This window comes from Balaenoptera borealis (genome assembly GCF_965194805.1).
Source record: "Balaenoptera borealis genome assembly, chromosome: 11".
Classification (NCBI taxonomy): Eukaryota; Metazoa; Chordata; class Mammalia; order Artiodactyla; family Balaenopteridae; genus Balaenoptera; species Balaenoptera borealis.
Window position 1 is genome coordinate 94,438,529 of NC_138868.1, and position 25,459 is coordinate 94,463,987.

The 25,459-nt window shown below is 40.6% G+C and overlaps 2 protein-coding genes across 2 annotated transcripts in view; one reads left to right on the forward strand and one right to left on the reverse strand.

Annotated features, from left to right (window-relative positions):
* Nucleotides 1–25,459, reverse strand: part of LOC309604812 (NXPE family member 4-like) — a 371,441-nt gene that overhangs the window by 245,230 nt on the left and 100,752 nt on the right.
* Nucleotides 11,578–22,015, forward strand: REXO2 (RNA exonuclease 2). Its single transcript, XM_082339783.1, has 7 exons — nt 11,578–11,788; nt 12,752–12,835; nt 16,215–16,292; nt 16,811–16,922; nt 18,258–18,366; nt 19,595–19,648; nt 21,575–22,015. The coding sequence occupies exons 1-7, from the start codon at nt 11,642–11,644 to the stop codon at nt 21,702–21,704; spliced, it is 714 nt and encodes a 237-aa protein (XP_082195909.1). The 5' UTR covers nt 11,578–11,641; the 3' UTR covers nt 21,705–22,015.

Genomic DNA, 25,459 nt, shown 5'->3' on the forward strand with positions numbered 1-25,459 from the left:
TGCATTGGCAGGCAGATTCTCAATGAAAAGCAAAGTTTAAAGTCAAAGAAACAGATCAAACATGGAGTCCGATTTAGCTCTTCCCTGTTACAGAAACAACAGGTTAGATGTGGCCAATACAAGTGAAAATAATATATTAATTTTTTAGTCTATTTCTTTTCCCTTTAGAATGGAATGCAAAGGCTAGTTTAAGGTCAGTGCAAAATTAGATGCTAGGAAATGGAAGATGTCTTTCTGTTTAGGATATTTGGGATTAGTAATCAAAGTGTTCTCTAATGTGAAGTACATACAGTACATATGTCTTATTGTTTTTATAGGAAGCAAAATAGATACAATAAATGCCAAAAACAAGATAGTACTGAGGAATTTGTAGAGTTTGCAGTTAAAGTGTTTCAGAAAGAGGGATCCCTTCCACAGCCCAAGAGTGGGCTTTTGTCTAACACTCAGAAATGAATTGTCCAAGGAGACACATGTGCTGACAAAGCAAGAGGCTTTATTGGAAAGGGGCGCCCAGGCGGAGAGCAGCACGGTAAGGGAACCCAGGAGAACTGCTCTGCCACATTTCTTACAGTCTCGGGTTTTATGGTAATGGGATTAGTTTCCAGGTTGTCTCTGGCCAATCATTCCGCCTCAGGGTCCTTCCTGGTGGTGTGCACATGGCTCAACCAAGATGGATTCCAGTGAGAAGGATTCTGGGAGGTTGGTAGGACATACGGACTGGAGTCTCCTCTCTCCTTTTGACCTTTCCTGTATTCTTCTGGTTGGTGGTAGCTTGTTAGTTCCTCATTCCTTACCAGGACCTCCTGTTGTAAGATAACTCATGCAAGTAGTTACTGTGGTGCCTGGCCAGGGCGGGCGGTTGCGGTCAGTGGTTCCCCTAACAAAAGCAATGCTTAAATTTAGCAGTATCACTTTGATTATTTTTGTAAAAGAAAATCAAATGTGTGCAATTAGATGAAACAAATAGGTCATTAAAATTTTTAGTTGTGGCACAAGATGACTAAAATTCAAAGGTAAATGATAAGCTCTGAAGAGGGTCTGATTTCATGAACATACTTCTGATATATTATTTGTTGTTAATGACAATTTTTAAAAATGGAAGGGCCATTTGATTTAAGCTAATGATACAGTATTCCCAACAATTATGTTTCCACATGAAGTTTTGTTGTTGTTGCTATTGTTGTTGCAAGATTTCTCCCCTTTCAAAATTAAATACTGTGTTGTTATGGCTATTTAAAATTCAATGCAAGGGTTTGAAGATGGTACTTAATTTACCATGTAGAAATAAAATTACTGTTGTCAGAACTTATGTTTGAAAAATCTCGTCAGGACAATTGAATTATTTTGAAAAACAGTGTTCATTCAAAGGAGAGGATTTCATTTGTTAAAATGATCATTCTAAGGCTCATCTCAGCAGCTGTGCTTTTATGTTTTGTTCTCCCAGAATCTTTTGCCTGTATCCTTTTCTCAGCTTCACGCCTTTCTCCACCTCTTTCCCTTTAACTTCTTGAGCTTTTTCCTATCAGCTTGTACTCTTTAAACAAACCCATTTACTACTTCTCTTCCATTCTATGCAAGATATCAAGAAAGGGCCTTTATTACCTACTTTTTCAACTTGCAGATTCTCTTATTTGTTTCTCAAGTTTGCAGCAGAATTTTGTGCTCTAATGACCAAATACAATGACATCTTGCAGACCTCATCCCGAGATTGATACCAACGACTTCACACCTTCATTCAAACTTTTTCTTCCTTTATTTTCTGTGTCAATGAAAAAAAATTAATCAATAGTCATTCTAAGAAAGAAATAGTTTCATTTGAGCCAACATGAGGATTATAACCCAGGAGACAGTCTTTCAGAAAGCTCTGAGGACTGTTCCACCTGTTAGAGGTCAAAGCAAAGTCATATAAGTTTTTGAGACAAACGGATATACATCAAAGGGCTATACATCAAAGTAATATATTGACAGTTTACATAGTCCAAAAAGATGAGTAGTGATCATTGTGATCCCTTACAGGATTAAGGAAGGAATGTTATCACCTAAGGAGTTACTGTAACAGGGAAGAACAAAATCTGACTCCATGTTGGATCTGTTTCTTTTACTTTGACCTTTGCTTTCCATTGCTTTTATTCTGTCTATATCTATAGGCATACATAATGGCCTTCCTCAGGGAACCCTGCCCCTCTGTCTGAATGTTAAACTAAAGTGCCTTTGTTCAGCTCACAGAGAAACACCCTGACCCTGCTCACCTCTAAATTGCTGCAGAAAAGAAGAAATAACACATCCTCTCCCTGAGGCTGGCTAAAACCAGGAGATATTTTGCAAGACTTATGGCCTTTTTACTTTACTTCCTCACCTCCTCCCCATCTCTGTTCTATAAAAGAAGCTAACATCCAGACCCTGATAGGATGGTACTCTAGGACACTAGTCCACCATCTTCTTGGATGCCCAACTTTCTGAATAAAGTCGCTATTCCTTGCCTCAACACCTCGTCTCCTGATTACTGGCCTGTCATGCAGTGAGCAGACCAAGCTTTGATTCGGTAACATTACCTTGCTGGCACTAATGAAACAGGAGGGAAGGGGGCAGGGCACAACCTTTGAAAGAATGACATAGTCTGAGGACATGACATAAACTGCTTAGAACCAAATGGGTCCAAGATGGCAGACAAGTCAACTTCCACTAGACCTTGAGCCTCAGTACTTGCTCATTGTAACACATCAGCAAGCTAAATGACACACCCACAGGTCCCATGACAGTTCTAAGGCTGACCATAAGGATCAAAAAGTGGGCGGTGGCTCAATTCCTGGAATTCCCCGCCCCTTCCCGAAATAGCTGGAATACACCTCTCACTCATTAGCCTATGAAATTACCCACCCCTATGAAAACTGACAACCCCATACCCTGGTGCCACTCTTGCCTTCTGAGATGGCCTACACTTTGTCTGTGGAGTGTTTCTCTCTAAATAAATCCACTTCTTACCTATCACTTTGTCTCTCACTGAATTCCTTCTGCGATGAGACATCAAGAACCTGAGCTTCATTAAGTCCTGAAACCAAGTGTATGATCTCAGTTGGAAGACCATGGGGTTTTGGCCAGGTTCAAGTCCTGGCCGCATCGGTTCAAGTCCCAGTCTGAGGTGCATGGTTTCACTAGGAGAAAATTGCTTCTTTCTTTCTTTTTTTTTGGCTAGTAGGCATTCCTGTGTCTTCTAAGGAGATCTGGTTAATGTAAAATGCAGATGCATAATGCACACTAAAGGGGCAGGAGTAATGGCTCAAATGGCAGAGAAAATTTTACATTAATTTTTTTTTGGGTCCTGCCTTAAAATAATTTTATTTCATCATCTGTAATGCTGCATTTTCTTGAACCTCTTCCTATCATTTTGACCAACAGTTATCTGTCTTTCTAAATTCCTTTCTTTACCCACCACTTCTTCTGTAAGGGTTGGGGATTACATTAGGTTATAAAAAAACAAAGGTTCAAAAATAGTGGCTTAACATAATAGGGGTTTTTCTTTCACCTATACCAAGTTTCTAGTTAGTATGGAAGTTCCCTTAAGTCACCATGCATGGAGAGACCAAGGTGGCTCCCATCTTTCTATTTCACCATCCTCACCACTAGTTCCATGCTCAAGATCACATCATGTTCCAAGAGAGAACCTGGGGCTTCACCACCACCTCAAAATTCCAGGTAACCAGGAAGGGTAAAATAACACCTCCAACTTATATCAATTCCCTTAAGAAATCTTTTGGAAATTCCATAATATCGTTTGCCAGAACTTAGTCACATGTCTATACCCAGCCACAGGGATGGCAAAGTGCCCTGTTAAAACCCAGAAACATGTTATTAATGAAGATGCTTCTAAAAATAGATGCATATTTGCTAGATAACGATCAGCCTCTGCCACAATCTGTTTTCTCCAACACTGCCTACATGATCAGAAATGATCTGTGTTTATAAATGGTGAGTGGAGTGGGCTTATTAAGTAATAATAACAATGATTTATTTATACTATTTATTAAGCACCCACAATGGGCAAGGCATTGTGCTGCCTTTATGCATATTACCTCAAACTTTTGTAGTAATTCTTCAAATGAAGTCCTGCTATTACTATTTTAAGGAGGAAAATGAATCTCAGAGAGATTAGAGTCAACTTGTTTAAGGATGTATGGATAGAAATGAGCTGAGGTTGGGTTTGAATTCAGCTAGTATGGTTCCAAAGCCTATTGTCTTTTTCATTATACATGGCCCACACTGAATATTCATATTCATAGTCTTTTGTCCAATAATGTGGCATTGACATTGGACTATTCAAAATTATAGAATTGTTTGTTTGGCTGCAATGACAATTACTACTTGATTTAAGCTTTTTATCAAGACAGAGATCACCAGGTAAACTGGTACCACAGGGAGGTGGTTAAATCTCAACAGTTGTATGGGTGCAAATGAGGTCACACTGACGGAAGGAAAAAACTTTCTGTTGCTCTCTGCCTGAAAAACACAGGACCTCAGCTCTCTGCAAAATCTCCTACCCAGGTATTTCAAGGCTTCCTAAACAGGTCCACCCACTCCCAAAATACTGCCTCTGTTGTGCTGGGTTGTGCATGTCTAATATCTGTCCTAAATCTTGAAATTTTACCCCACTTTTTATGGAGAAATAAGAGAGGCCGGGTACAAGAGGCCAGGACTGTTATGCCAGTGGTACTTCCTCCACGTGGAAGGAAATATCAGGAGTGAGAAGAAACATTCCTCTCTGCTCCCCATCTCTATAACTGTCTTGCTTCAGTTTTGCTTTTTGTGTGTGTGTGTGCTAGCAGAGAACTCAAGTAGGGTTGTGTGATACCATTATTAAATGTGCTTTTCATTGAAAAAGCTATTTTAGAATACCTCTCTGTTCTTTACACATGAGTCAAGTAGGGAATAAGCCAGGAGACAAATCTACTACTGATAGTTGCTGTTCTGTCAGAATTCTCCTTTTTCTTCCTCTTACTTTGTCAGCTTTTGTGCTGCACTGTGCTCTTTGTTTCTGGTTGCTTTTTCTGTTAGCTGATTTCTCTCCCAGGATACTCCTTACCCTTCCAAGAAACAAATTTCTGGTAGGTTCTTCACCAGTTTATTCAATAGGTGCCAACATATACAAATCAGGCTGAGGATCCTCTTTACATGCTAATTAGATTTTTAAATTTGCAAAAACTTAAAATCCTCAAGGTTGGCATGGGCCTAAGGTATTTTGCAGACAACTTGCAATCTCCTCTCCCCTAGCCTTCAGCTACGCCCTCTATGTAGATGACCTCCAAGTGCATGTCTCTATCCCTGCCCTTGTCCCAGCAGCCTGCCAGATATCTCTACTTAGTTGTCCCCCTTGAATCGCAACTTGAACCTGTCCAAAGCGAAACTTCAACCTTTCCAAAACGGAACTCATCAACTCTTACTTGTTCTTTCTGTAATTTGTTCTCTTCAACTGGTTCTCTCTCACTATAAAGGCTAACCATTCTAGTTGCTTAGATCCAAGATGTTTTATCTCTCTGGGATTTTCTTACCCATAATATGTGTTGTCAAAGTTCTCTTCTTTCAGGATCTAATCCAATTTCCATCCTGCACCTCTTTGGTCAAAATGAATCCTTTTCCGCTATATTCCAGTATGACTCTCTAATTCTTTAAAGCATTTTCATGATCTCCCTTGTATTAAATTTTGTATCTCCTGATTTTTGTACAAAAATACATTAAATGAGCACCTACTATATAATGTATTAGATATTCTCTATGTGTTTATTCAGTCTTCATACCATCCATTTTACGGATGGAAAAATTAAAGCTGTTTCCTTATCTGCAAAAACAGCAACAACAAAAACTAAAAAACAGGGACTTCCCTGGTGGTGCAGTGGTTAAGAATCCACCTGCCAATGCAGGGGACACGGGTTCGATCCCTGGTCCAGGAAGATCCCACATGCCGCAGAGCAACTAAGCCCGTGAACCACAACTACTGAGCCTGTGCTCTAGAGCCCGCAAGCCACAACTACTGAGCCCGCGTGCCACAACTACTGAAGCCCGCTCACCTAGAGCCCATGCTCCGCAACAAGAGAAGCCACTGCAATGAGAAGCCCGCACACCACAACGAAGAGTAGCCCCCGGTCGCTGCAACTAGAGAAAGCCCGTGCACAGGAACAAAGACCCAATGCAGTCAAAAATAAATAAATAAATAAATTTATTAAAACAACAACAACAACAAAAATACAACTCTAAACCTAAAATGAACCATTAATATTTTAAATACTTCTAGTGTCTGGTATAATATCGGCTTAATAAATGTATTTTTCCTTTGGCATTCTAGCACAGTGTTTGATACATACTAAGTATTCAGTATTAAATATCAAGTATCACACAAAATGTTTATTGGACTACACTGAGATAAGATGAACATCAAATTTCATGAAAACCTATATAGTGTCCATTTTGTACAAGGCGTATTTTTTTTTACTAATTAATTTATTTTTGGCTGTGTTGGGTCTTTGTTGCTGTGCGTCGGCTTTCTCTAGTTGCGGCGAGCGGGGGCTACTCTTTGTTGCGGTGCTTGGGCTTCTCATTGCGGTGGCTTCTCTTGTTGCGGAGCATGGGCTCTAGGCACGCAGGCTTCAGTAGTTGTGGCTCGCGGGCTCTAGAGCACAGGCTCAGTAGTTGTGACGCGCGGGCTTAGTTGCTCCGCGGCATGTGGGATCTTCCCGGACCAGGGCTCGAACCTGTGTCCCCTGCACTGGCAGGCGGATTCTTAACCACTGTGCCACCAGGGAAGACCTACAAGGCATATTTTGAAGATTATATTTGGCTTGAATTTTTTACAGTGATAGAGTGAAAAAGGCAAAAGATTTATCATCCTTTATTCCTCCCCAAGATCACTAGAAGGAAGTAAACAACAGTTATCAGTTATCAGCAGTAAACCTGATGTCAACATTTCTCAAGACAAAGTATCACAAAGCAGGAAAAGAAGAGATACTATCACCAAACAGGTATTCATGAGGTATTTACTGCCTATTTAAAAATGCTTTATAGGACATTTAAAAACTGTAGGACAGTTTACAGGTTTGTTCTTTTTTTTTTCTTAGAGTTCAAGATATCTAAGAAAAATCTATTAACTTTTATGGCCCTTGGGAGGATGAGGCCAAAACACCTCAGAAGGTACTTTTCAGGGAGTGTGAGGAAACCCTAGATAACCAGCAAGGATCAGATTACTCATGCTAATCAGGAAGGGCTGGCTCAGGAGCAGGCTAAGGAGACTGGCCTTGGTGGGGGGACCACAGAGCCCCCTCTTCGGTCCCCAGTTGCACTGCTGCTGGGCGACAAGCCAGGGCTGCCCCTAAGGATACCAGACCTTCCCTCACCAAAGAGTCTCTGTTGTCCAGTAGCCTCCAGGACCCACTGCCTACAAAGCTCATGGAGAAAACCAACCCCAAACCCGGAGAAACTGATAACATGAAATAGGAAGGGAGAAAGGCAAAAAGAAATAATGGCGGTGATGGTGGGTTTTGTTTAACCTTTGCTCGGATGCAAAGAGAAACAGGCAGAATGACTACTAACTAGTATTGCTACCATTACTACATGGCTCTGTGCTAGTCCTATACAAGTATAAAAATTATTGTATTCTGGAAATTAAAGTCAAGTTTAATAGGATGGTGATAAAGCATATCAGATAAAGCTCACTGGGGACATAGTTGTGACGTTAGGTTTATGAACTTGCTGTAACAATTAACATGAGGAACCAGGGGTCTCTCCTAAGAGGGAGTAGGGAAGGACTTTTAAAAATAGGGCTTGGGGCTTCCCTGGTGGCGCAGTGGTTAAGAATCCGCCTGCCAATGCAGGGGACACAGGTTTGAGCCCTGGTCTGGGAAGATCCCACATGCCACGGAGCAACTAAGCCCGTGTGCCACAACTACTGAGCCTGTGCTCTAGAGCCCACGCGCCACAACTACTGAGCCCACTGGCACAACTACCGAAGCCCATGCGCCTAGAGCCCGTACTCCACAACGAGAGAAGCCACCGCAATGAGAAGCCCGCGCACCGCAATGAAGAGCAGCCCCCGCTCGCCGCAACTAGAAGAAAGCCCGCGCACAGCAACGAAGACCCAACGCAGCCAAAAATAAATAAAATAAAATAAAATAAATAAAACATTAATAAATAAATAAATAAATAAATGAAAATAGGGCTTGGATGATTCTAAAGAAGAACCAGGGGAAGTAGGGGTTACCTCTGGTTTGATTATCACAGTAATCTCTGCTCAGGAGGTGAGAGAATCAAAGCAGGGCTGGGGAAGTCCTGGTAAGAAAGCAGCAATAAAAAAATAAAATTAAAATCCATGTAAATATTCACAGTAGTCAAAGGGTGGAAGCAACCCAAGTGTCCACTGAGTGATGAGTGGATAAACAAGATGTGGTAAATATATACAGTGGAATATTATTTGACCTTAAAGAGGAAGGACATTCTGACACATGCTACAACTTGGATGAATTTTCAGGACATTATGATAAGTGAAATAAGCCAGACACAAAAGGACAAATATTGTATGATTCCACTTATATGAGGTACCTAGAATAGTCAAATTAACAGAGGCAGAAAGTGAAATGGTGGTGGCCTGTGGCTGAGAGGGGCACGGGTGGAAACAGGGAGTTAGTATTTAATGGTATGGAATTTTCAGTTTGGGAAGATGAAAAAGTTCTGCAGAAGGATGGTGGTGATGGTTGCACAACAATATGAATGCATTTAATGCCACTGAACTGCAGACTTAAAAATGGTTAAAATGGGAAATTTTATGTATGTATATTTTACCACACACACACAAAAAGTAAAAAAAAAACGCTTAAAAAAGTAGTGATCTTTAAATAAGGGGAGGGTTTGTGTAGCCTCGGCCATGTCTTGTTAGAAACAGATCAGAACTGAGTTGTAGCCCCAGCTCAGATCCTTACTAACAGCATGACCTTGAATGAGCTGAATCCTCTCTCTCCCTGGGCCTCAGTTTTCTCCTTTATAGAATGTGGGGTAAGGCTGAATCATCCCCAGAATCCTGTCTAGCTCTAACAACCTGGGGCCCTTGAGGCTGGGCAAGTGGGGGTCTAGCGGAGCTGCTGTGCTCACCTCCACCCTTGTGACCTTAAGCCCAGAGGGACCAGAAACATCACAGCCTGACTACCAGCAGTGTTGAAAAGCTGACTCAGGTCCTGTTTCCTTAGAAACTATAAATTTAAGATAAATGTGGAATGCTGTGTCTGGAAACCTCTTATCTGAATCTCTGCCCCTGGGTTGGAAATTGAGGCAGCTTCTCTGTGTCAAAGTGACACACATGGCCCAGATTCTTTAAGAGAAGTTGTTCTCTCTGAAATGACTTCAAACAGCAAAGTTTCTCATAGTCTATGATTTTAGAGAACAAGATTTATCGGCATTTTACCCTTGTTAATTAACAAAAGCAGTTCTTACAGGTTCATGACAGAATTGAAAAAGCAAAGTCTCTGAGCAGAGTGGTGTGGCTTTAAGATAAACTCTGTTGTGAAAGGAAAAGGGAACGAAATGAGTCCACCGTGGGACAATGCTGCTTTCAGATTCTAGAGCCCCATGTTCTTCTGTCTGCCCTCCCTCTTTTCCTTTTGGCCACGCGGCTTGCAGGATCTCAGTTCCCTGACCAGAGATTGAAACAGGGCCACGGCAGTGAGAACCCAGGATCCTAACTAGGGAACTCCCTGCCCTCCCTCTTATTTACATGGTTTCGATTTGTGAATTTGATGCGTACATTGTTCTGATAACCTTTAAGATTACCAATCGAATGTTATTATACACAAAATCCAATAAACTATAAATCTCCTTACATTATAATACCATTCATCTAAAATGTGTCTTTATGTTAAAATGAAAGTACATTACTATGAAAACTGGTTTCAAAGAAGTCCACACATAATTTTAACTACCCAATATTTAAAAATTACGATCATAAGTTTTCAGGATACAAGTTCTTTAATGTAAATAGCATTTCCTAAGTTGTAATTTGTAATAAAACTGATCAATGTTCCAGTAGTAACTTTGAAAACAAAAGGTGTTCTTTGAAAATTTAAAGAAATAATATCAGTGCTTCCGGAGGATAAAAAGCACAATTGATAAAAGTTTATATACTTCAACTGATTCTACTTTCTATGAATCAAGTTTAAAACAAAGAAAAAACTACAGAAGAAATGTAGACTACTTCTTTTTTTATTTAAAAAATTTTTTATTTTTGTAGACTATTTCTTATCAAGTAGGCTACAAGTGAGTAAAAAGCTAAAGCAAAACAATGTGACTCATCAGGCAGTGCAGTTAGAATATATACCATTTTGTGTGTGTGTGTGTGTGTGTGTGTGTATACATAAAACTGCACACGATTTGATGACACTTAGAAGAGATTTTCTCTGTGACCTGGCAGGTGGTGGGTTGGGTATACCAGAGAAGTTGAAGGTGAAATCCAGGACACTGCATTATTCTTACAGCTCTTACTAGGCAACAAAGTTTTCCTCTCACAAAACCAGCTCACCAGGTATGAATTACTACACGATGGACCACCAGCTCTGTAATTAGTGGCAATACGGCTTTCAGAAAAATACACAGAGGATATAATTCCAGGCTGAGACCAAATGTTTGTAACAATGTCGCACTCAGCACCCTGACTTGCCACTGAATAGCCAAAGGTTTAAGAGACTCAATGCAATTTGATACTCCAGGGTCGAAAGATCTTGTTGGTGGCCATCTCTATTCTTGGAAATAATGGAAACTATAGCTGTTAGTGGAGGAGATTAAAAATACTTTGATCAAAACCAAAGCAGATTGCAGAGCGGGCAAAGCTGTTTTTAGTTCATTTAATTTACTGCATAGATTCGTTATACAAGGACGAGATTTAACCTTGAGAACTTGTAAGGGTGGACTAGGAAGTCATTACCACCGACACCTAACAGCTGAACTGAAACACAGACCACGGCAAGCCCCTCAGTAAGGAATAAGAGGTTACCCTTTGCCTATGAAGGAAAGGGACTTTTAGTCAGCACCTAAAGCGTGCTAAGTGATCTCTCGGATAAGATCTCATTTAAGGATTTCTAAAGGACTTGTTGATAGCGGAAATGGTCTTCTGGCCTGAAAAAAAGCACACCGCCCTGCTGTTTCATGTAAATGAGAAAAATCCCCAGTGTGTGAAGTGGAGTGGCAAGTAAGTAAAAAGAAGGGGGAAAAAAAGCAAAAAAGATACATTAAAAAAAAAACAAACCGGTAACCAGGTCTTTTTCGACTTAACAAAGTAACAGCGTTCCTCCTCAACTAGGCGATTTACAACTAATCCAAATTCAGGAAATAACTCCTGGAAACGGATAAACTTAGTTCTGAAAAACATGCGCGTCCACTAACATCCGAAAACACGTGGCGGGGGCGGGGATATCGGGCGCAACACCAGACAAGACTCTAAGGCCCATCATCCCATTCGGCAGCTAAGCCGGACTGTTCAGGGCCAGCCGGCGCACTGGATGCTGGGACTTGCGGTTTTTGCTCCTGCTCCTCCCCGCGGGTTTGCGACGTTTAGCGACCATCGCGCCTGCGCCAGCGCCGGCTGAGAGGCTGGGGCCAGGGTGGCTTGTGCCGGGTGATGCTAGGCGGCTCCCTGGCTTCCAGGCTGTTGCGAGGTGTGGGTGGGACTCGAGGGTCGTTCGGGGCGTGGGGTGTCCGTGAAGCTGGCGCAGCCATGGCGGCTGGGGAGAGCATGGCTCAGCGGATGGTCTGGGTAGACCTGGAGGTGAGTCAGGGCGGTGGGGCGTGCGGGGAGACGAGTGAGGTTTCGCGCGTGGGACAGAGTAGCCGAGCCTGTCCGGGGAGAGTGGCAGTGTCTGGGTCTCAGGTGTGGCAGGTGAGCGCCTCCCGGCTGTGGACGGCGCGGGGCAGGTCGGGGGTGGGGGCAGGAGTCCTGCGGGTGTTGGGGATTGTACCGGACTGTGGAGTTTATTTTCCAGAGGGTGGAGTCATCCATATGGCTTGCCCTAGCCCCCAATTCCGCCCAGATGTGGACCTCCCTAACCCTCTGATGGGCTCAGGGTCACGGGGGTAGGGGTGCGCACAGCGGCTGTGCTAGACCCCAGTTCCCCAGTCTCCCAGGACCTTAGGTTGTTAGAGCTAGACGGGACTCCGGGGATGACTCAGCCTTACCCCACGTTCCCTAAAGGAGAAAACTGAGGCCCAGAGAGAGGACTCAGCTCATTCAAGGTCGCGCATTTAGTGAAGGTTGAGGTTAGCACTACAACCCGGTTCTGATCCCTTTAGGTTTTCCATACTCAGCCAAGCACTCCCCTCTCCCTTGAGCCTCAGTTTTCTCATATATGAAATGGGGATCATAACACTAGATTGTGATGAAGATCAAGTGGTGTAATTAACATAAAAACTTTGTACACTCTGCAGAGATGTAGTAATGTTAGTTATCTAACTCTTCCAAAATTGAATGCTGTCAGCACTCAATTTTGCTTACTTTGCATCGGCCCCAGAGTAGGACTGTGATGCCTGGCATGTAGCAGGCCCTTGGTAAATGTTTATTGAGTAAATAACTCATAATGAGTGCCTTGAGGACTTGCTCAAGGAGCATTCTTGTCTCTTTTATCCTGGCTGTGGGATATAAATTGAATATGCTTGAGGGATGTCCTGTTAAATAAACTTGGATACAGTAGGCCAGAAAGACGGTTTCGTGTGTGTGATGTATTTTTTATTGCAGATGACAGGATTGGACATTGAGAAGGACCAGATTATTGAGATGGCCTGTCTGATAACTGACTCTGATCTCAACATTTTGGCTGAAGTAGGTTATGCCTTGTAATACAACCATACTGTTTAGAGTGTTTTGGAAATCTAAAGATTGGTGCCCCCCCCATCTCTTTATTTAAAAGATAAGAAAACTGAGGTCCCTGTAGATTAAGGTCCAAAATAATGTTCTAGGTCATGGTGGGCTTGGTACGAGAACCAAAGTAATCCATCTCAGAGCCTAGGGATTTTCTATAGTACTGCCAAAAATTAGGAACTATAAATGCTATCATTTGCTAAGAGCTTACTGTGTGCCAGGCACAGTTCTAAGTGCTTTACATGTATTCACTGTTAATCCTCACAGCAACTATAAGGTAGGTACTGTTATACTCACTATATAGAGAGAGACGCTTTGGCAGACAGTTGTTGGGTAATTTGCCTAAGGCCACCTGGCTAGTTATTGGGAGTGCCAGGAGTTTAACCCAAGCAGTCTGAGTAAAGTGCTCCCAACCAATAAGACACTTGACTGTGGTCCCACCAGGATTGGTGACTCATGCCAAAGTTAACTTCTTTATATTATAATCTTAGCTTATATATAGCTTAGCTTATAACTCCATATATTCAGTTTCTACCTTTTCAGCTAGGACATGTGATTCGTCTAGATCTATATTAAGATTTTAGAATTCCTGTTGATACAGAATCATAAAATATCCTCCTGTTGACATATTGGGCATGATTAAGGTTTTAACATGCTGCTTTTAACTGAAACATTAAGCAAAACAAATAAAACACACCTGTTGCCTTTTGGCCACTCACAAAGCATTTAATAAGCGTATGAGAATGTGTGATTGGTAGAGGGTGAAATCCTGGGCCCTGAATAACTCTGTGTCATATTGTCAGCAGTATTCGGAGGTGGTGAGAAACTCTAGAATAGGAACACAGTAGGGATGTTTTGGGGAAAGACAGTTTTGTTAAAATAAGTTTCCAGAGGGTCGGATTGATGTGCTACTGGCACTGGATAAATTTCACAAGTCTACAGTTAAGAGTTCTACTTATTTTCCTGGGTAGGTAAGAGAGGGGAGGAACCATTTTAGATGAATTGCTACTTTCTTGGAGTACCTCCTGATACATCAGCTGGAGGGGAATCATGAGACTTTGTATCTCACTGTAGCAGCTACCTCTTTTTTTTCCAAAACAAAAGAAACAAAAAATCTTTTATATGAACCTTGAGTTTTAGGTTTGGTTGTTTTTTCCTGTCACTTGGAATTTCCTAGATATGAATAGTGAAGAGAAGTGTGTTTATTCACCAGCCCTACTTACCCTTGTCTGAAGAAGAGTTTTTCCCTTAGACTGTTGATATAATGTGAAATACTGACAGTTTAATGGACCAGTTAGTTGATATGTACCCTGGAGGAAATTTGGGTCTGTAGTCACACAGCTGCACATGAGGGTGGCATTTGTAAATAGACCCAGTCTGATGAGGATAAGGATTTTTTTTTTTAACATCTTTATTGGAGTATAATTGCTTTACAATGGTGTGTTAGTTTCTGCTTTATAACAAAGTGAATCAGCTATACATATACATATATCCCCATATCTCCTTCCTCTTGCGTCTCCCTCCCACCCTCCCTATCCCACCCCTCTAGGTGGTCACAAAGCACCCAGCTGATCTCCCTGTGCTATGCGGCTGCTTCCCACTAGCTATCTATTTTACATTTGGTAGTGTATATATGTCCATGCCCCTCTCTCACTTCATCCCAGCTTCCCCTTCCCCTTCCCCATGTCCTCAAGTCCATTCTCTACATCTGCATCTTTATTCCTGTGAGGATAAGGATGTAAAAAAAAAAAAATTGCTTAGGGGCTGTTAACACTGAAGTGTCAGTTCTGTGGAATATATGTTTTATTCTTGTATATGAGTCTGAGGAAAATGTTTTACGCTAGAAGAACAGACATCCCACCTGGAAATTTTTCCGTAAGTAGCTTAGTGGGCCACACTGGGATCTAGAGTAAGTTAAATAGCCTTAAGTTGATAGTCGTTGGCTTTTTCCATCATGGTTTGTTAGAATTGTGTTTTGCAATATGAGGTTTTTGGTTTCTTAAAAAATATGTTATCAAAACAGCAAGGTCCTACTGTATTGCACAGGTAACTATATTCAATATCCTGAGATCAACCAGAATGGGAAAGAATATAAAAAAGAATGTATATGTATGTAAAACTGAATCACTCTGCTGTATAGCAGAAATTAACACAACATTGGAAATCAACTATACTTCAGTTAAAAAAAAAAAGTTATCAGAGCAAATTTTTTGCTTCTTCATGGAGATTGCCGTCACCAGTTTTCTTGTTTGGCTAAAACTCCTTGTTAGTTGTAGCTGTCAGGCATATTTTAGTCAAATTCTTGCCATTCCTCTCACTAATTGCAAAGTACTTTTACCACTTTAGTAGTAATCATACCTTGGATTTAGAGAATCTTTCTTTCCCAGAGAGTTCAAAGAACTTTCATATCTATAATTTCTTTTATCCTGTTAACATCCCTGTGAGGGAAGGGGTTTGGGGGGGTGCTGTTATCTCCATGGTACAGAAGGTAAAACTAAGCCGAAGGTGACTTGCTTTACAGCCACAAGTTGAGCTTCTGCTACTGCTGGGATTCTATCTGACTCACAGTTGAATGTTCTATTAAGTGGAGCTGAGAATTCCAGCATCACTTTTTTTTTTTTTCAATCTTTCACATGTCACCAATTACTTTTTGAACTTTTTAATGTGAAAATACTGTTAAAAGTAAACAGTATAGCTTTATGCAAAATATTATGTATAGTAAGTTGTTTTTTTGTGCTGGTCTTCTCCTGTCTCATCCCACTCCCCAACTTTTATGTATTTTCGTAGTATTTTCCATGCATATACAAATGTGTGTTTTTTTAAATCAAGTATAAGTGAACTCATAAGCATGCGTACACTGTTCTGCAATTTGCTTTTTTCACTTGGCAGTATAGACACTTTTCATAGTCAGGGGCTGGCAAGCCTTTTCTAAAAAACACCAGATATTAAGTATTTTAGGCTTAGAGTGCCACGTACCTCTCTGTCCCATATTTGTTTGTTTTACAACCATTTGCAAATGTAAAAGTCATTCGTAGCTTGCTGGCAATTAAAAGAAAAAAAAGCCACAGGCTGGGGCTATAGTTTGCTGACCTTTGGTGGATACCTGTGTCCTCTGTTGATAGGCATTTCAGTTTTCGGTTGTGTTATGTGTGTGTTCGTTCATTATTTTTTGTCGTCATAAATAGTGCTGGAATGAACGAGGACCACTTTTAGAGTTAACAAAGTCCCTCATCTTTCTTCCCTTCTCTAGTATATATATGTAATTCCTAAAGCAGTTAAACTGAGAAACCAAGCTTATCCCCATTGATTCTGGATGAATAACAGTTTTTCCTATCCACAGGGTCCTAACCTGATTATAAAACAGCCAGATGAGTTACTGGACAGCATGTCAGATTGGTGTAAGGAGCATCATGGGAAGGTAACATTACCATAAAAGGGGTAGAGGAAGATTGCTTGGCGAGCCTGGGAAACTGCTTGCTTGTTCACTTTTCATCTTTGGGACCTCTCGAGACCATCTTCTCCTGAATGTCCTCTTTTTTCCTCTCCTGCATTCAGTCTGTCGCGAGCACATTGCGGATTATCAAGTATTGCTCAAGTCAGTCTTTTGGATAAGGTTTAGACGATCAACTTTCAGAGAAGGGAGAATGCCGCTCTCCTGTTAAGTTGGTTCTTCCCAGAGGTTATATCCTTGGACTTTGAGCGCCATCTTTTCTGACTGTGTGGAAATGCTATTAACAATCAGGAACCTAGCTTATCTGACTTGGATTCTTTAAGAAAAAAATCGGTGCCAAGATGGCAGTTTCAGTGTGAACTTGAGCTCTGTAAATGGTCCATCTGTGGTTATATTTGCCCATTTTAGAAGTGAAGTTTCATATCTGGATGCCTTTGAACGCTGACTTCATGTGTCTTGGTGGGGCTGGGGATTCTCTCTTGCAGTCTGGTCTAACCAAAGCAGTGAAGGAGAGTACAATGACACTGCAGCAGGCAGAGTATGAATTTCTGTCCTTTGTACGACAGCTGACTCCTCCGGGGCTCTGTCCACTTGCAGGTAAAATCCAGTCCTATGTCTGCCTTGTAGATAGTCTTCCATCGTAGCGGTTCAAGAGACTGCGGTTCCAGAACGATCAGCCAGGATCATCGTGCCTTCCACTTAATCCTGATTTGGATTATCCATCTTACTTTTTGTTGCTCAAATTTCCTTTTGTAATTTATACATGAATATCGGGGAAAATGCCCCGAAAACTGACATGAGATCTGGGATACCCAGATTAACTCAATAAAAGTTTTCCACCTATTTTTATTATGGAAAAATTTCAAATATACAGAAAAGTTGGATCTAGTAGTTGTTCACCTTGTGCCATGTTTATCTGTCTATTTTTTTGGACATTTGAAAGTAAATTGCAGGCATCATGACACTTCATCCCTAAATAGTTCACCCAGAATTTCCTAAGCATAAGGACATTTTCTTAAGTAACCACAATATCATTGTCACATTTAAGACGATTAAAAACAATTCAGTTACATCATCTGATCACTAGTCCACATCCGAAATGTCTGTTTGTTTTTTAACCAGGATTCAGTCAAGACTCACGCATTTCATTTGGTTATTATGTCGCTTTAGTCTCTTAATCCAAAGTGTGCACCTGTCTTTTTTTTTTCCCATTGTGACATTGCCTTTTTAAAGAAACTAGGCCAGTTCTGCTAGGATTTTGAAGGGACTGCCATTGTCAAAGGGAGGGTAATGTCCTGTGGTGGTGTGTTTGTATTTGTATATGTAAGCTGGTATAGTAACTAACACTTCCCTTAAATACTCATAAAAAAGTTTTGACTTTAAGTACTATATAGCATGTATTGTATCAATTTTCCCCCTAGCCAATGCAGCTGGTGTCTGTTTTAAAGTTCTTATTTAAAATTTAGTGTTTTTAATATAAATTACTGTGTGGAAACATGAATGTGGATATGATTGATTAAAATTGAAATGTAAATAAATGCTTATCTACTTATGAGTTTATCTACAGTTAAACTTTTAGTGTTAGTGGTGTAGATTTTGTGATACTGGGAGAAAATTTGTGCATGTGGTATTATCTAAAGAAGTTACAGATTTGAGCGTTATTTTTAGTATGTGGAATGATAGATTCATCCTTTTGTCCATAAAGAGGCCATTTACAAATTTATTATGAGCTAAACTGTCTAAATACTCCGAAATCTGCACTTGTAATCTAATCAGATACACTCAAACCTAATTTCGAAGTTTTGAGATGCTTTGAGGAATTGTTTGAATTCTTTAAAAAAACACCTCCAATTAAATACAGTTTGTGAATTTGTATATCCTCTTGTATACTACTAGAAATACACAGATGCGGTATGCTTCGTGTCTTTCTAGGAAATTCAGTTCATGCAGATAAGAAGTTTCTTGACAAATACATGCCCCAGTTCATGAAACATCTTCATTATAGAATAATTGATGTGAGCACTGTTAAAGAGCTGTGCAGGTAAGGGCTATATTTAGGATCCATTCAACTGCCTCATTTAGCATGTTTTCCTTGAGAATTTGTACAGAGTAATTGAATAAAGGTGTAGAACTGAGGGGGCCAAGTGGGTGTATAACTTCCTCGTCCCATTCTCGCTTGAACTGGTGAGAATTGGGAGAAAGAACATCAAAAATCTTCCGTATAAATTTCATTAATCTGGAAAATTTATTGAGCACCCATTTTCTGTGCCACGTGTTGGCCTATGTGCTGGGAACATACAGATGAGACGCCCTTAAGGGCTTAGAGTCTAGTGCATTGACAGATGTGTAAAAAACACACCTGAGAAGTGTACTGTGTGATGACGTCTGTTAGGGGAAAGTGCGGGTAGAATATTGCGGGCACGAGAGAAGGTGCACCCGGCAGCTGGAGTGAGGGGAATGGGGAGGTAGCAAAAACTTCACGGAGAAAATAGCTTTCAAGTTGAGATTTAAGGAAGAGTGGCCGTGTTCCAGGTATTTAAGGTGAGGAGTGAGCTTTCCCGAGAATGGGCAGAGGTATGAAGATAGGCGGCGGGAGCAGGAAGATAAAGGTGATGCGATTAGATCATTCTGATTAGAAGGTGGTAAGAAAAGAGGTAGGGAGATGAGAAAGACTCTCTCACCATCTTGGAGAGAGAAGGAGGAGCTAGGGAAATGGCAGTGGGCGGTAGAGAGCAGGAGGTAGAACATTTGAGAAGGTCAGTAGCACGGCACTGAGTGCTTGAATGGGGGCGTGAGGAAAAGGAGGACGTATAAAGTGATTCCCCGCGTTTCTAGTTTGGGTGGTTAGGTGGATGATGGAACTGATCAAAGATAAAGGGGAAAATAAGAGGAAGAGTAGATTTGGCCCATGGGGGAAGGGAGATGTTGAGGATGATGAGTATGACCATATGTGTGTGTGGAGTTGGAAGTGTCTGGTGGATTTTAGGTGGAGATGTCCATTGGGCAGTTGGATATCCATGACAGAAGCGCAGGAGAGGGCTGGGCTGGAGTGCGCAGATTTAGCAATCTTATACATTGTTGATCTTGCCCAAAGAGAATCTATAGTATGAAGAGAGGAAAGGGACGAAGGTGGAGTCCCAGACAAGGGAGGCAGCTCGATAGTCACAACCCAAATGCCTTTTACAAAGTTATTAAACTACTTGAAGGACGTAATTATTCAGTGTATTTGAGACGGTTTCCTTTGAGAGTTCCATTTTTGCTGTATGTAGACGCTGGTATCCAGAAGAATATGAATTTGCACCAAAGAAGGCTGCTTCTCACAGGTAAGTTTGGGTCCTTCCAAGTGCTTGGCCGTCTGACACGCACATAACTCCCGAATTCCTGACTGTTTGAAATAATGTCTCTACTCCCTTGGGGGAAAAGTAAAGGACAACTACATAAAAATAACCTTCTTTTGCTAAGATTATCAGGAATTCTGATCAGTGTTCTAACATTCCATTGTGAGATATGTATGGTCTTAATGTCTTTATTGCTGTTTTGAAACTTGCAGATAACTTAGTTTGTAGGTATGTGAAGCGGTCTAATTTTTTTTCTAGTAATGAGCAGTATAATATTCTTCCCATCAAGCATATGGATTTGTAGTCATTTAAAATTGGAACACTTTGTGTACAGTTGTGCAACACAGTTAGCCTAACTTAGACACTTTGTAGTTTTTCAGATTGTTTCTTTTTATGTCTTCAACCTTAGGCTGAAGTACACAAGGAATTTAAAGAACTTGTGTATCTAGAGTCCTCTTTTACTTTTTGGTGTTGTAGTCTCTGAGGAAGGACATAAAACTTGGTGGGAGATGTAGATGTAACAAACATGGATTTGTTTCATCCATGTACCGAGCCCCTACTGTGTACTGTGTACCGTGTACACTTCTAGCCAAACAGGAAGACCAAGTCCCTGCTCTAAGGAGCCTGGCATTAATATTTTTTTATTGGGCTTTCATGGACTACAGCACAATAACACAGGTCTGGGATACCTCATGTGAAACAGTTGGGGCTTGATGTGTTTTGGATTTCAGGAGTTTCCAGGTTTTAGAAAGGTAGTAATACCCCTAACAAGGCCTGAGGAAGCACCTCATAATCAAGCACATTGCTGTTTCTACAGTGAAATGTACAGATATTCTCACCAAATGGCATAACTAATGACTATAAATAGCCTCGCATCAAGATTGGTCAGGTTTTGCCACATAGTGGGCTGTAGAAGAACTTTGGGTTTTCAGATCTTGTTTTGGGTTTCAGTATTGTGGCTAAGCTGTGGTGTACCTTGATTTAGCCAGAGGCTGTATTTTTGACAGCTTCAGCTCTCCACTGGTTATCCGAGACCTGGGAAGAAAGCAAAATTGTTGCCTTAACCACAGAAATAACTGTCTGAAAGCTCTTGCACTAAAGTTTGTGCAGTTTGTTCTCTAGAAGAGGCCCTTGACAATCAGAGCAGATTGATTTACTTGCACACTGTTCTAGTAATCTTGGTTACCTGATTTCTCAGACTACGACAGATGAGAAATAGCGTGTTGGAGGAGAAGAAAGGCTGTTAGATGGAGGCAGGCTGCCACTGATTATAGCACAAATCACCACGAGAGGGGAGGTAGATCCTCTTTTGTGGTTAGGTACTGTCTGATAATTGATGTTCATTATGATGATGGAGTCACGAGTTACGTTCGAGTACGTGATTGTATTTTGTGCAGGACGTCATTAAATATTGTGCAGTGTTTCCCAAACTACATGCTATGAGCTGTTAATATGCATTCCACACAGGTGGTCGATTAAGTTTTAGAAATACTGTGTATATAGTACAACCTCCTTTGGGGAATTCACAACACATCAGTACATTAAATGCTTGGCAAAAAACTTCAAAAGAAGAAATGTTTAATCTAGGTTTTCCTAAATTTATTTGACCCCGGAATTCCTTTTTTTTTCCCCTGTGGAACACCTCACTATCTTATGGAACAGTTTGGTAAACTTTAATCTGTTATAGTTTAGAAATCTTTTTTTTTTTTTTTTATTCAAACATTTTTTAAAAAACAAAGCACTTAAATTTGCTATGCTGAAATATTCCACTTCTTGATGATGTCAGATAGTTGCATTTACAGTAGTCCTTGTTGTTCTTAAGTTATTTATAAAAAGTTACGCTTTGCAAAATGGTGATCATCTCCTCTGGGTTTTGGACATTTCAACTCAGCGTGGTATGTTTGCTTGTAGGGCACTTGATGACATTAGTGAAAGCATCAAAGAACTTCAGTTTTACCGAAATAACATCTTCAAGAAAAAAACAGATGAGAAGAAGAGGAAAATTATAGAAAATGGGGAAAATGAGAAGACTGTGAGTTGATGCCAGTTCTCATGCTGCCACCACGTAGTTCTCTGGAAGGACCTCTGGTGGTTTTTCTTTTTCTCCCACTGGGCTCACGCTGACTGCTTTGGCAGAGCACCTTCCTTCAGTGCACTTGCGTCTCCTGATTATTCAAGGACACAGCACCTGGAAATTATTTTTCTCCTAACATACTGTTTTCATTTATGACACAGCAGTTCCTTTGTAAGTACCAGGTCACATCCATCCCTTGGCACATATCTGTATTTGCTTTTAGACCATTTCTTTTGTTTAAAAAAAAAAATAATAAAGCTAGTTCTATTGAAATGCAACCCTTTTTGTACCATCTATTCTTTAGTAGTTTAATGACTGGAAAATGATGGGTTTTTTTTCTTTTTTAGGTGGTATGCCTAATGTTTAAATGCTCATAATGCCATTAGGAGTGGGTTAAGTTTCTTATGTTAAATAGGAAGTGAACTTATTCTGTTTTGCTTTGCAAGTCAAGAATAGAATAACTGGAGATAGGCTCAGAGAAGCAAATTGGGCTCATAGTTATAGTTACTGAACTGTCAGAGCTCTGGAATAGCTACTCTTTGCTACATTCAAGAAATTCAAGTAAGCCACCAGACAGTGATTCTGTAGGTAATAACTAAGGCTTATTGAATAGATATTATGCACAAGGCAGCCACGGTGCTAGGTGTGTAGAATGTAAATAGTTGGCTGCCCTAGGTCTAATGGTCAGCAAGTATTTGAGAAAGAATTTTGGTTTGAATATCTTGACTCCTAAGTTTATGTACTTTAGAGCACAGTAGATAGTTTCGTCCTCAGCCAGAGGGTGCATTAGGATCATCTGTCTTTACAACAAATCTCCTTCAGAGATGCCCCCTAAAACAAGGAATCAGAATGAGGAAGGGCCCGCAGGTGACCCACATCTCCTAGAGAACCACTGGACTAAAAGCCTTCTATGCTGATCTCAGATTCCATCCTAACTCGATTATATGGCCGTTATATCAACATAGCAGTGTGATCCTAATGTGAGAGTTACAGACAGAAGTCACTGGACTATAGATTAGAATTACCTCATAATTTCGTTGACTAAGTTGTTTAACCTTATACAACAACCTATGAGTGGAGAGAGGCTTTAGTGGTACTTCTCTAAATGAGTAAGTGAAGGCTCAAATTCACAAGTGTAGGAAGCGTGAGTTGATGAAAAGGTTAAGTCTGTTGACTTTTCTGATCAGTGCTGTTTCCACTTCTCAGAATGGCATGGGTTTTAGCTCATGTACCAACTGCAGCGTGTTGGAAGACAGGATTTTATAGTAGTTAAGAACAGGGCTCTTAAGTCAAACTCTGGGTCCATATCTGAGCTCCGTGACATACTGAGTGACTTTGGCAAGTTCACTTTTCGAAGCCTTGCTTTCCTCATCTATAAAGTGAGAATGGCACTACCTAACTCAAAGGATTGTCAGGATTAAATTACCTACTACACATAGTTCTGAGCTCAGTGCTTGGTACACAGTGGGTACCTTGTCAGGATGGCTGATGCGTGATGGTGATAGATTGACTCAGGCCAGGATCTCTGGGAAGGGCTGCTCTGGTCCATAGCTATGGTGCCTGGGCCTTTATCTTCAATCAGTGTTCACTTAATGCCCATGACTGTGATGCTGAGGACTGTTACAAACCTCACTAACAGCGTGACTTTGACCTGGCTTAGTGCTTCTAACTAGAATTTGACAAGATGGTCTCTGTCCTTACTTGGCTCTGAGGAATGTTATCAATTCTAATGCAAGAAGAGATATGAAAACTCTAGGCTTGAAAAAGCAGTTCAGAGGAAGCAGATACTACTATTAATGTCATGGGATTTCTCCCACCCAGCTGGCCTGTTTATTCACCAGGTTCACTGAGCCCTACCGTTTAGTTTTCTCGAGAATCTTAACTCCTGGTGTTCATTTTAAATCTTGTGTCACAGGAATGGCCAGCTTGCTGTTTTAATCCTTTGTTCTGTAGCTTCATTATGTAGCAGAATTCTCTGTTATCCCCTAATGGGGCATGTGTTAATTTTTAGTAAAATAATTGGCAACCTGTGAGATAAGCCAGTCTGGTTTGATGTAGGTCTGTATGAAGACGTGATGGTTCAGTGATTAGTTCATTATTTATTGGTCTGCTCCAAAATAAGAAATTTAAATTTATAGTGCTGGTAACTATTTCACAAGGGAGTCCTGAGTCTAGGAAGTAATTTCTGTGAAATGAACTGTAATGCAAATAGGTTTAAATATAACTACAGCCTTAAAAATGATCAGTATGTTTGTTTAGCAGAGCTTGCCACTCCCGTGCTGCTGGGGCTCTTCATTTGGTGGTTCTGTGGTTCTGTGGTTCTGTCTGTGCTGTAATTATCCTGCAAGCTGTATTCTTAGGATCATCCAGATTTACTTCCCCTGCATTAAACTCAGGAGGTGAATGAACCAGTACTGTGATGATAATCTCCAGTCAGTATTCCTTGAGTGTTCATGGTAATCTAGCCATTGTACTGAGCCTGTGGACAAGAGAGACCCTCTTTTCTTCTGGCAGCTTAGCCATAGGAGATTAAGAATGGAACTAGAGAAACCTGTGTTTCCTCATTTACAAAACAATATATCCCTTTATTAATAAACCAGCTGACAAGTTCATGGGGAAATTGATAGTTTCCTTTGGCACAACTGGTGTTCTTAACATGTGTAGGCCTTAATGAAAAAATAAGGAATAGCTAGTTATAGTGGTCAAGTGCAGTTTTGTCATTAAATAAATTTTGACATAGTGATTGCCTTGTGATAGTCTATGAAAAGTCCTAGGTACACTCGAATGCCTATCTTGAAAAATTAGTAAGTGGCAAGGATAGTGGAAAGTTGGTGGTTGCAAGGATAAGCCGTATGTAGCCGGTTGATGCAAAAGCTGTTACGTTCTGTATCTATTGATGAAGCAAAAGCTATTATGTTATATATCTATTGATAGATGCTGTATATCTACTGTGAAAATTAATTGAGTTTTAGTTATTTGAGCGAAGTCTGTAATTTTATGTGGCTTCTTTTTTTTTTTTTACCTTTTGACCCCCCCCTCCCCCTGCCTTATATGGCTCCTGATAGAACCATAGCGATGGTGGTGATATAAATGAAGAGTTCCTCCCTAGTTGAGTATTTTCTATTGAGTAGAGGAATACTTGAAATTTTCTAAGAGAATAGGTCTTAAATCAACATACATACACACAAGGGTAACTATGTAGAGGTATATAGCTATGATAAGTTACTTAGTTTGATGGTGATTTTTCCACTATATATATATGTATAATCATTAAGTTGTACACCTTAAATATATCATTTCTGTATGTCAGCAGTATCTCAATAAAGTTGTTAATATATACGTTAAGAAGTCTGCAGAAAAGAAGGGATTATAAGTCTTCATTCCACTAGAAGGCAGGCAAGATGCAATAGTTGCTTTCAGCTTGCCAAGTTGAATGCATAGAGCCTGAGACTTAACTTGGTCTTCAAGGATAATTTAATCGGTTAAGTTTTGCACCTGGGTTATAATGGAATTCACTGGTATTCTATTGTTTGGAAAATAAGAGTCTCTCATTAGGAATGAGCCCTAGAAAATGGGAAGGTTGTGGAGTGTGGAGCAAAAATATATTCTTCTGCAAATGAAAACATACAGCCTGCAGAATCCTTGGGGACCCTGGATAAGTTGCAGAATTTGGGTTGCACAATGATGTGAATGTACTTAATGCCACAGAACTGTACACGTAA

Bases quoted from the DNA above. Each gene is read 5' to 3' on its own strand.
- REXO2 (XM_082339783.1), top strand. From the start codon at position 11,642: ATGCTAGGCGGCTCCCTGGCTTCCAGGCTGTTGCGAGGTGTGGGTGGG. The intron at 16,923-18,257 runs GTAAAATCCAGT...GTGTCTTTCTAG, and splicing joins GGGGCTCTGTCCACTTGCAG to GAAATTCAGTTCATGCAGAT. The intron at 18,367-19,594 runs GTAAGGGCTATA...TGCTGTATGTAG, and splicing joins ACTGTTAAAGAGCTGTGCAG to ACGCTGGTATCCAGAAGAAT.